At 40.4% G+C, this 12,478-nt stretch overlaps 1 protein-coding gene across 4 annotated transcripts in view; it reads right to left on the bottom strand.

Moving 5' to 3' along the window:
• VIT (vitrin) overlaps positions 1-12,478 on the bottom strand; it is a 54,894-nt gene that overhangs the window by 30,116 nt on the left and 12,300 nt on the right. Inside the window, exons 2-6 of one of the 4 annotated variants that reach the window (XM_085576917.1) lie at positions 10,309-10,378; positions 8,449-8,583; positions 7,463-7,619; positions 5,474-5,607; positions 233-310 (exon numbers count right to left, since the gene is read on the bottom strand). In XM_085576917.1, the coding sequence (XP_085433043.1) occupies positions 233-310; positions 5,474-5,607; positions 7,463-7,619; positions 8,449-8,583; positions 10,309-10,339 (535 nt within the window). In that variant the 5' untranslated portion in view covers positions 10,340-10,378. Of the gene's footprint in view, positions 1-232; positions 311-5,473; positions 5,608-7,462; positions 7,635-8,448; positions 8,584-10,308; positions 10,379-12,478 lie in introns of all 4 variants that reach the window. The other 3 variants (XM_085576918.1, XM_021528084.4, XM_077782058.2) reach the window with 3 other exon arrangements.

Here is a 12,478-nt window from a genome sequence, read left to right as displayed (position 1 = left end):
GGGGGAAATTATTTGGAAACGGAAGTTTGTGAAACATGGTATGACCAAAAAATAGAAATTGTCTGAGATGATTACCATATACTTAAAAAAATACCATGAGTGATTTGGATGACATACTAATGGATGCATGAATTTCTGTCTCTGAATAATTATGTCTTTGTATTATACAACTGAGAAATTATGACAGATAGCTTTGAATGGATGTAAGGGAAAGTCAGTCACAAATACTTGCCTGATTTAACAGCTGTGCTTTTTGAAGAAGTATATTCAAGATTTGATGGATAAGTCACACCTTTTCTTGGTTTGCCCTCTACAAAAAATATATATTAGAATGCATCACAAAATATTCAAAGTTTTTATGATAAATTTCTCATCTAACATGGGCATACAGAATCATATCCCTCTTCTTTACTTCTCAATTAATTTTCATGAAGATTTCTTTCATCTGATGGCAGAATCTCAAAACCATACCACTAAAAATATTAGTGCCTAAATCCAGAATCACAAAAAAGGAGTTAGAAAGCACGAAAACACAGGACTGGGGAGGATTTGCAGAGGCAAATTAGTTCAATCTTTTGTGCTCAAATGATATTAAGTACAAGGGGACCATTCCTGAAAAACATCTGTACAACTTTTAATTAAACCCACAGCTTCCCTAGGCAGCTTTCTCCAATGCCTGACTATGCAGTTGACTTGGAGAACATGTTTGATGTGGGATTCATTTCATCACGCACACAGCATTCTTCTCTGACCTCACTTCTGCAAGATGCCATTTCTGGCAACAGTCTTTTGCAGTAATAACAGTGAGAGAAGGCTGTGCTTGTGTGTGGGAACATATGGTACCTATATTTAGATCTAAAATGAGAGTCCTGTCTTGAAACAATGAGGTATGTTTCCCAGTTAAGCTCTAAACCACAAATCTTTTCAGTGCCAGAGCAGACGCCATCTCTGTTGGTACGTGTGTCCCCGTCTCTGGGGACAGTTTTTATAATAAAATACATCACTGAATGAAAAGTGTTGCAGAAAAGCCCAGCAGGGAAGACTGCTTTGGCCTCTAGGAGGTGAGGGACCTTTCTGGACCCTGCTGAGTGTCTCTATGAGATGCTGTGCTGTGTCATGTATCCGGACCACCTCTGGTGAGACCTCTCTCCACCTCCTGCAAAACCTGAGTCATGATGATCTCTCCTCTATACCCCTGGGGGATTCTTTAAGAAGGTACATATGGCACTGCATGCATGTCAGTTGTCATCCTGGGTGATTAATACAGAGACCAACAGCACTGAACAGAATTAATTCCTACAGACTGAGCCACTCCTGGGAACTGGGGACTGTTGCTCCCATGATGGTGATGCCTTAAGTTTTTAGCTTTTATAGTTTTCAGATCCTGTATTGAATTAGTGTATAACTCTGAACTCCATGTAGATTACTGGTAAGCTCCCTTCACATTTTTGTCAGGTAAAGCAATCCTTCCAGGCCTGAGAACCAAGTTCACCTTCTGCCTCAGGCCCTGAAAAGTATGAACCAGAAGTGAATCGGGATGGAAGCAAACCCAGGGAATATATGACTTCATTACCTGAAGCTATAATTGGACAATTTGCCTCTGATGTGCAAATAGACCAAACATATATGTGTCTTAGAAACTTTATTGTCTGTTGTCCATCTGCGAGGCTTTTGCACTACCCAAGGTGTATCTTTGAGGGCCTTTAATACCTACTTTATTCTCTTAACTCTGTCTAGCCTCTAGGTGGCCACTCCAAGGTACCAATGACACACAAAGAAAGGTGCATGCTAGAGGAACTCTAATGAGGAGGGATGTCCCTGGAGCTGGAGAGTCCCTGTCTTTTGTCCCTTTTCATGTCTCTCTCTCCTTTGTTTTGCTCTTCTCGGAAATTTTAGATGTCATTGCAGAACTATAGATAAAGAAGAGTTACTAATGAGGTAATGATGTAAAAAACTATTCCATTTCTCATTTAGTGATAAAAGCTGAGAGCAGCTCAACTAAAGTCAACACTGATCCACCAAAGACCAGAGCTGATAAGTTATCATGCATGGACAAAGTGGAAAGAACTTCCTTCTTGCCTTCTGGGCTTCTCTCACAGAAGCTGGTTTACGTAAAGGGCAGCAGGTTTTCACATCCACTTCCCTCTGAGCTAAAAATGGGACCCAGGAGCCAAGAAAGGCTAGGGAGATCTGCTAATTTGGTAGAAAGTCAGAAAAGTTACAAGATCACAGATGATTTCTAAATGCTTTCCTTTATCCCAAAACAGAGAATGAGTTGTCAGCATGAGCAGTTGATACAGCAATAGCATGATAATCTGATCTTAATTTGGTATATTTCTGTGCTAAACTGATTTCTGATGCAAACCTTAAGCCTGGTGCTGTGAAAATACACTGGCTAGGGTGGGGAGGATTCTGTGATTTTTGGTCATCAGCAATTTGCATCCTATATGTGACCAAGAGGTAGGCCTAAGGCCTGACCTGAATGTGGCCCTGCTCTCTGGGGCAATGGTAATATCTCTTTTTCACTATTGGGAAAAAGTTACATCTAGGTTGGAGTTTGCTTAACATACTTAAAAATGTGTTTTCATGTGGGCTGAAAACATCAGCTTTGGCCATTGAAAACAAGCTATGGTATGGTGGGTGCTATAGTACAGTGGCTGTTCACCCTCTCACACTTACTTGTGACTAGCAAACCCAGAAGTTCAGGACTATTTTCTTAACCCAATAGCTGCAAAACTCCCACTAAACTGAATGGAGTCATTCAGCTGAGTGCCAAGGCATTTCAGTGCTTGAAAGTGAATACTAAAGCGTTTGCATACCTCCTGGTGTGCTGGCTGCTTTAATCAAAGAGGACAGACCTCCTTCTCCACTGCCCCTAAATCATGCCACTTTATACCCTGGGTCCCCCAGGGATTCCTCTTCTGTGTTCTTTTGTGTGGATGTTCATTCGCAATTTAAACATCACAAACACGGTGACAATATCCTAACTAGATTAAGCTGTTGGCACCTTTCCAGGGTACAGTATTGCACATAGGTCTGGTCTGATGAAAGAAAATTCAGCTGGAGAATAGGGGACTCAGTTCTAAAGCTCTAAAGCCATCCTGAAATTAATGCCTTAGGTGACTTTATATTTTTATTGGGCAATGCTTTATGCAGCTCTGGCTTTTTATGACTCATGATCATAAAAAATCCATCCCCAGCTGCTCTGTTTCTGAGAAGGAGATATGTATGCGTTCAGCCTCAGGCTGCTGAGATGAGTAGCACAGCCTTCCTCATTTTACTATTCTAAATTTCTCTAAAATTCTTAATTTCTCACATTTTCAGTAGGCATAGTGAAAGTTTTTTTCCTGTTCATATATAAAATACAGTATGTATGTTATATAATATGCGAGACTTAGATTTAAGCTAGTTTATAAATTAAGAGTTCTACTGTCATGAGTGAGAGCACTCAGTGTGCACAAGGGACAAATCTCATCATGCCTACACATACCCAGGTTTCTCATAATCTTTGATATGCTCTTGTAACTTTCTCTTGTATCTTCTTTTATAGTGTCTCATTAATTAAGAATAAAGACTTATTATCATAAATAAAAAATTCCTACAGTTTCATGGACAAATTTCTACAGTTTTACAGGATGACAACTGAGCAGCTGCTGAGGTAAAAAAAAAAATCCTATTTCTCACTTATGCACCAGAATTACAATGTGCTGTGGAGGAAAAAAACTGCAACAAGTACAAGTAGCAAATCAGCTATTCCAGGAAATTCCTATTCATCCAAAAGAAATCCTTCTCATAATATGGTATACCCATGGCAGACTACTGTGAAAAAGTGCATGCAAACACATGAATGGGAAATTAAGATGACAGTTTGTTTTGGTCAGTTTCTGAGACCTCTTTTGCTGTCCACAGATTTTCACATGAGCAGAACATTATTTTTAGTAGCTCTTCAGTTGTTTGAGCTGTTGATTTTTCCAGGAATTATGTAGTTAACTAACATCAGTTGGTTTTACCTATCTTAAACCTCCAACAGTGCAGACCGGCAAGAACTGGCCCAATGTATCTAGAAGATAGATTTAGAATTTTTATGTAAAGCAAGGTCAAGCAAAACCTCTTCCACAAAATTAGAGTGAGTGCAAGTAGGTTTTTTAAGATAATCTGAATCTGGTGTAAAGGGGGTCTAATTTGAAAAGAAAAAAAAAAACCAAAAACTTAATTTAGTTGGTAAATGCAAGTGAGTTCCGATATATACTGTGGGGAGGCAAAGGGAATGAACATTAAATTAAGATGGATTTACCTGCAGTGATTAGATATCAAAACTATTTGGCTAACAGAGGTGGAGAGAGTTCCTGATATACTTGGGATGCACCAGTCAAATAGCTTAATATAGGGTTTGTATATATACAATAGGGCTATATGGGGTTTGACATAAGTCTGAAGTCATTTCAGGAGATAAAAATTCAGGTGCAGGGTGAGGATGTTTCAAATGGCCAAGAGGCCTTTCAGTTTCCTCAGCAGCACTGCTTTCCAGGGTGAAGAGCAGTAGATTTTCTGCATCAATAGCTGGAGTTAGGTGCCTTCCAAGGCTCAGTCCAGGGCAGCCATTACCTCCTGCAGTGGGCTCAGACCTGCACTGGGCACATCCCTAGCAGGGTGCAGGTCTATTTGCAGGCTACAGGGGAAGCCCAGAACAAGAAGTGTCCCAAATGCACTGTTCCTGCCAAAGCTAGGGGGGTGGGCCTGTGGTGATAACCAGGTGTGTGAAACGAGAGGCTGCTTCCCCTGCTGCCCACTGCTGCTCAGGTGTCGGAATCTGAGGTATTGATGATCCCGAGATTGTAGAAAGTCTCTGTATTTCTGCCCCGTTGCCAAAGAAGAAGTCATAATTCGTCTGTGCTGGTTTCAAGGTTGTTTATTCTTGCTTATCTCTAACATGTTCTGCTGCCCTGCCGCAGGTCTGTCCTGCAGGGCAGCGTGTGGGGATCTGCCCCGCAGCGGGATGTTACAAACATTATATACCAGAAACTACGTGTGCTATATTTACAATAATGTGCCAATATCTATCACCTACGTTGAACAGTGTGTCCCCAGCCTAAACCAATAGAAAAATGCCAACACTACAGTGAAACATGGAGGGCACGAAGAAGGAGAAAAAGGACAAGACACACCCAATTTCCTCCATCTTGTCTCCTTTGAACCCCTAATCTAGAATCCTAAAATTTTACTTTTACACCCGTGCCACACTTAATTATTACTTATATCAAACACTCAGAGCTTGTAATTCATCCTGTAAGATTGAAAACTCTTTTCCATGGACAGAGATCAGAGACAGTGTCTCTCGGGGCTCTGTACAGGGGGGTTCCTGACCCCCTGCCAGGGTCCCAGAACTTCCAGGGCAGACAGAGGGAAGCTCTGGATTCGCACAAGCAATCAGTGTTGGGGAGCAGGGGGAGAGTGCCCCACCCCAGGATGGTACCTGACACGAGGAAGGACTCCCGCCAGCGTGGCAGTGACAGGGACCGGACACCATTGGAGAAGCTCCCACGGTAACCAGAGTGCCCGGCGACTTTCTGGATGAGAACCTTCCCACCTGTATTGTCAATTATACCGCTGCAAGGAGGAAACATAGTGTCTGAGGGCAGAAATTCCACAAAGACCTTCAAAACCCTTCTACGACACAAGAGGTATGAAGTGATTCCTTTAACCTTTACACCAGGGGTGGTGGTGGGGCTGTGATGTTACTACTAAGCCTGCTGCTAAGAAATATTTGTGCTCCTTCTACGTAAAGAAGAGTAGTTTGATGCAAAGTGCTGTCAGGATCTGTTTGCTCTTCCCACTGATTTGCTGGTCCTCTGTTTAAGCTTGACCTAGTTGCACACAAGAAAAAGCTACTGCCTTTTTTACAATTCCATCAAGCTTCATTGAATTACTGAAGATACAGGAAGAGGTTCTCAGAGGAGTTTTCAGGCCAAGCACATGACAGAATGTGTTTTCTTTGAGTCTTGGTATGTGTCTTCTACAAAAATCCAAGCACATTTCTGACTTCAGCCTGGAGTAAACTGGACGCAATATTGCTGGAAAATGCAGAAAATCTGGCAGAGTGCAGGTGTGGTGCACATCAAATGGTGTTTAACACACACTGTAACATGTGTGTTAAACAGAAAAAAAAGACAAACAGAAAACCTTCAGTGTGTGCAGTCTGCTCTGGCATCACTAGAACAGCAAGTCAACCAGGAAGCAACTGCAGCGGTAGGGGAGTTGTAGGGCTGGCAGTAATGACCAACTGGGAAAATAAGTATGGGGCAGCAAACAGGATTGAAGAGTATGTTAGAGGTGTATTTCGCTCTGGTAATTGTGACAAGCTGCTGTTAAAATAAATGTATGGAGAAGAAATTCACCGTTTATGGAATTGCAACACGTAAGCTAACAAAGCCAAAACCAGCTGGCAGATGAGAAAAACTGAAACCCTCACTGTAATAATACAGCTGGCCAGGCTGCAGGGAGATTGCAGTATTGCTGCCGGTGTTTTTAAACTTCCCTTTGGGACTAATTCTGTGCGCCGAGGCAGTTTCCATTGTGCACTGGGATGGGAGGGAGCAATTGGTGGCTGGAGGCATCGCCCCAGCGCCAGGAGGCGGCAGCCCTGTGCGCACACAGGCGCCTCACTGAGCCTGAGCAGCACACAGGCAATGGGGGGAGTCCCAAAGCTTTCACTGTACCCGAGATCCCAGGTATTTCACAGCCCGAAAGCACAGCGATAGCTCAAATATCTCCAAACTAAGTCAAGCTGTCAATCAGGCTTTAGAACTTCTTGCTGCATATTTTGATACATCCTGCTTGTGCATCCTATCTCCAGCTGCAGTGTGTTTTGGTTGTGCAGTTATTCTCTGTTAGAATTTTATGCACATTTTTTGCATGGCTAATAAAATTCTGAAAAACTTTTGCTACAAAATTTATGTTACTCATTTCCTTGTGCAGTGTCCTTTTATGAAGCAGGAAAGCATATTACTCAGTCTTTGATGTCAAAGACAATTAAATTCAAACCCAGAGAACCAAACCAATCCCAGAAGTATGAGAGTCATATGTATTCATCACTGGTAATATGCCTATTTTTTTCTGAAGATTTATTAGTAGTAGCAGCTCCATCTCTATCTTCCACTTGAATAATAATAGTACAACAGTAATTTGTTATGTGTGAATGAGAAATCTGGAAACCACAAGACACTTCTCCAAAGGCTGAGAAACTTCTTCAAACACAACTAATTTCTATAGGAATACAGGACTGACAGCACTTTATAAGGATGGATCCATTCCATCACACATAGACTTTCTGTCAGGTTTTCTACAGCAGCCTGCAATCAACCCTACAAGGAAGTGGGAACCCTAAATAATTTGAAAAGTCAGAAGCTCCCTGCACTGAAATGACAGTTTTATCTGAGTGCCTCACTCATTTCAATTCACTCACCTGTGAATTGCAGCATTGCAGACACTGGAGAAAGAAGCATAAATGTCTGTGCCATAAACACGGTATTTTACATCTTGACATCCAGGAGGGCATTTTGCAATGAATTCTGGATTGATTATCTTCCCCGCCTTGACATCACAATCAATCTGGGGTACATCTGTGAGTGCAAAATCTTGGTAAAGTCAGATTGAATGCTTTCATGGCTGAGTCTCAATGGTTTTGAGATACAAGACATCTGTGTCTTCTCCATCTACAACATAACACATAATAACCCCTATACCAAGGGATGTGGCAGTAACTAAGGATGGAATAAAGAAGCCTGTGGGTATTTCTGACCTTCAGTGTTTGCTTCTCTGAGGGAAATATCTGTTATGACACTTTGCTGGAGAGAGAAGGAAGTGTAGTCACTCAGCCTGTGGTTAACACGTGGGAAGGAGGGGGTGGGGATGCTTCCCAAGCACTGTGCTTATGTAGCTCTGTTCTCTCTTTATGTCAGGCTGAAGTCACAGCCCCATATCTTGTCCTTAATTTTTAAAACTTTCTGTGGGTACGATTTACTTTGAACAAGGGATTTAAATGTGCTTTTACAACCTTGCAGCAGGCTTGTTTGGCAGCTACATGAGCAAAATAATTTGTGGACAGAAATGCTCCTGCAGCAGAATAGGTGAAAGTTGAACATCCTAGTACACAAGATGCATCACTTGTCTCACACTAATCAGCTACATGTGCCCTGTGTTACAGCTGGTCCATTTCATGTATTTATGTCTCTCTCTCTCTGAAAACCTTAGTGCTTGCTTTGATCCTTGTGGGATACCTAATGACTTTTGAAGACACATTTTAGTAGTGAATTACAAAATTTTCCTTTCCAAATGTTAAGTAGCACACATTTTACTCAGTGATTTGTTTACAATAAAAGAATCTTTTAGCTAATATAGAATGCCATTGACTCTAGACAATTGTGAAGAGTTACCAGAATATAATCTTACTTTGCACCTTTCTTATGCACTGGACATGTCTGCTGTAAAACAGCCAAAAATTCCACTGAGACCACTTACATAGCTTAACCTTTTTTGTCTTTTTTGTGGCTTCCTTGGCTGTGTACGTACATGTAAGAAACACACCTAGAACAAATAAACATAGTATCAGGAAAAAGGTGGGTTATCAACATCAGTCACCACAAGCTTCTCCACATTAGATTTCTTAAATTTTAATCAACAGATTGGAAACCTGAAAAAGGAATATTCTCAGTCTCATCTAGGTTTCTACTTGATGGTTAACTTTGCAGTCAAGATGGCATCTGCAGTGGGGAAGTTCTCTGAAGGGGATTAAAGATCAGTTCAGTTCAGTTCACACATTCTATGCAACTCACTATCTAAAGATGCCATGGAGACCATGTGGTCCAGAAAACCACAAAAATATTTCCACAAGCAGTGGGAGCTCTTTGTAATTAGTGTGATAGTTAGATAGATGCTAATGAAACAATATGCTCTGTGCATAAAGCAACTGGGAATGTCAGGAACCAAAGATTCTTCTTAATAACCATTTGGGAAGGTTATTCTGTAATTTTGTGTTGTGACATTTCACTCACTGGTGGCAGCAGGTGTGGGATACTGGGCAGCATTACATACTGTGTGAGGTTCTAGGGTGGCATGTCCCAGCAAGGGCATTCATTTTCTTCAGTAAGCAGGATTATGATTTGAAAAGTGCAAAAGAGACATATTTACACATTACATTAAAAGTTACATCCCAATATATTCATGTAGGTTTCCATGTTGTGTTTACTTGCTAAGTGATGACATACAAAATCTCTTTATTCTCTCTGCTTATTTTATAAGCACTGTATCATGGGTAATTGCTAACTTCATTACAAATATCTTGACTTTCCTATTCACCTTTCCCTTCTGTGAGCTTTCAAAGGGAATTCAAACTCTCTATGATGTGTCAGCTGATCCTTTTATCCCTTCTTAAACTAATCTTACTGGAATATACAACAGAAGTAATTTCCTTCTTTTATGCTTTTCTCCCCCTAGACTGATTGCAGAGAGTTTGTAGACTTAACTACCTAGAACTTGCTTAAAAGTTAAAGCAGTCTCACACTGTCTGAAGTGACAATGCATAGGTGCAGTATTTGGGCCTTTTGTCACCAGTGCAGTTGTGTAACCATGACAAAATTGTAGTTAGTTAAAAAAAAAATATGAATGCATGAGTAGAAAACAAAGTGCAATATCTCAACTACTTGGAATGTTGCAGCATAATCTAATGTGGGGGAAGTAACCTGGTAATTTCTGTAGAAGAACTACATAAACTGCTGTAATTTGAACTAAGAACAACTGTCCTGACAGACTTGAAGATAACAGCTAGAGGGGATATTGCCTGGGAATATCACAACCAGAGTGTTCATGTAAGATGAATTGCAAGTTCTGGAGTTTCTACATGTTCCCAAAAAGTGAGATCCTGTCTGACTGCCAGGGGAAAGAAAATAAGACACATTTATAACCTTTTGTTACCATCTTGTTCATGGAAAGAACAGGAACAGGGAGAATTGAAACAGCTGATTTTTCTTTAGAAGGAATCTTTACATTACATACATTTTTCAGGCCCACCTGATATGGACTGCATGTAACTAGTCATATACTTGCAGATCACTGCAAGTAATTAATATTTTTTTCTATGCCAAAATCAAGAAGTTTGTGTATCGTGTTTCTGAAAAGCTGTGCCAAGACTTACACCTGCCACTGAGAACTTCATCAGCAAAGGGAAGAGAATTAGTCAGTAGCCACTGGGCATCCAGGATGGGAGGGTACAAACCCATAAACTACTAATTTCAGCACATCAACTGTACTTACCAAAGAAGGTTGCAACAACTGTGGCCTTCATGGTGGGTAAAGCAAAATCTGGATGTGTTGCTAAGGAGCACTGAAAAGGAAAAGAGTACATCAGGCATTTGGAGGTATTGCAGATGACACTGGAATGACAGTGGAATGGTGGGGGCAGAGGGACTGCTCTTCTTCACCTTTTCACAGTCCTCACATACTGCATCCTCTTATCATACTTTTTAGAACAACTGATATCCCCAGAGGAGGTCGTGTTTGGACTATCACACTCCCATGGATTAATTTTTATTTCTCTCCAAAATTTGTCTTTTGCTCCAGAAAACAAAATTTCACATACTTATTTCAGAAGCCAGTGTCAGGAGAGCCCATAATGGACATGGACATGTTCTAACATCTATTCAAATCTGTTCACTGCTCTTCTAAGAAACAATCAAAGAATCATGTTTTCTGCACATCAAAGCACATCAGGTAATCTCACATAGATATGGGGAACATAAACAAATCCATTTACTCCTGAAAGATGTTTTGTGAAGTATTTTGCAATTGTTCCATCAATTGTGAGCCAAATTACTGGTTTCTTTTCTGAGAATGTGTGAGGATTCTGAGGATGTGAGCACCTGAGATTAAGAAGATTCTGTAAGAACATCTGGAAAACATTTTTTTCTGGGTCTGCATACATGGTTCATGACCTCTGCCATCCCTGAAGCTCTTGGCCAGGCTACAAGAATTCAAACTTATGAGAGATAACCCCTCTCAGCCCCTCCTGAGCATCACCTGCTGCTTTTGCTATTAATTCATGATTGTTGAGGGAATCCTGTGTTGAGCACTCATAGTTAATCATAGTCATTAAAGTACTACATAATGTTTGACAAATAGAGTAAAAAGTCTGAAAGGGAGAATATATTTGTTGTACAGAGAGAATCTCAAGGATTAAAATGAGCTTGATCTTCAGAGAAACTTATTACATGCTCACAAGTGGAAAGACTTGTTAAAAAAAAAAAAAAAGAACTAGCTATTCAGAAAGAAAATATGAATGTTAAATAAGAATGTTAAAGCTGCATAAGACCAGGGAAAGCAAGATATCTGCCTCCTGGAAAAACAGCAGATTTAATCTGATTTCACATGGCAATTAATATACTCAAAAGCAGGGCTTTAGTTCCCAGAAAGAAATTTAAAGAACAAGACAGATAAGGAGAGTAAGAAAAAAAACCAAAACCTGCATTCTGTCTTCATATAAAATGCTTCCATATTTTTTGTTTAATTGCTTTTCTTTTTCAAGCAAGCCACATGCTATGAGTGAGGATGACTAAAATAGCATGCTAATCTAAACTGAGTTCAGTCAGTTCTGGGTCTACATAATTTATAACTCTTTTTACATAGATCAGATCCACCTCTGTGCTACAGTTGGAGAACGTCAAGTACCAGGACACACCGAGTCCTCATTAGTAAGTGTCACTTCCTTATAGCACAATGTCTTTCCTTGGTGATCTCCCTGAAAAAGTTTCCTGCTAGGCTGCTAAAGCTGAAAGTGGCAGAGATTTCTCATAAGTCACTGAATTGAATCTGGGGGATATGGAAAGTGGCTCAACACAGTCACTGTATCTTTCTGAAAAATGAGAGGCAGTGTAGTGGGGATGACCCCAGGCTGTACAAGTCATATCAGCAAGAGTAGTTAAGTGGTGATATTCTGCTCTCATGGTTAGTTTCTATTAAAAAGAGTTGCTCATCTTCTGCAACAAAAAGCCATTTTAAGCATTTACTGAAGCTTATTTCCACTGTAAAGCTGTTAAAAGAAATAGCACTAAGGTGTAGAAGAGTGCTCAGAGAAACTTAGCTCAGATGCTTTTCTCCTCCCTTTTATGTTTCAACACACTAACACATCAGAGATATCAAACAATTGTTCCCCTTCAATTAATTCTCACTTTAGGTCAATCACAGAAAAAGAAGAGGCAGAATAAGAGCTGCAATTCATTTGCAGAATTACCATGCACCATTAAAGATTGTACTGACACTGGCTCAGACTTTGCAAAAGACATCTTAATATGAATCTTCCCAAAATTTGCAGTGAATAAATTCAGCATTGGCATTTTTATTTAAAGTCAAAGAGATCTGTGTGAATTTTTCCTGACAGTATTTGGATTGGTGCAGAGATGCTTTTCATCACCAGTTTAATTAGAGTGGA

The sequence above is a fragment of the Lonchura striata genome, chromosome 3 (assembly GCF_050655825.1).
Source record: "Lonchura striata isolate lonStrDom1 chromosome 3, ASM5065582v1, whole genome shotgun sequence".
NCBI classification, from domain to species: Eukaryota; Metazoa; Chordata; class Aves; order Passeriformes; family Estrildidae; genus Lonchura; species Lonchura striata.
This window is presented reverse-complemented; position numbering and strand designations above follow the sequence as displayed.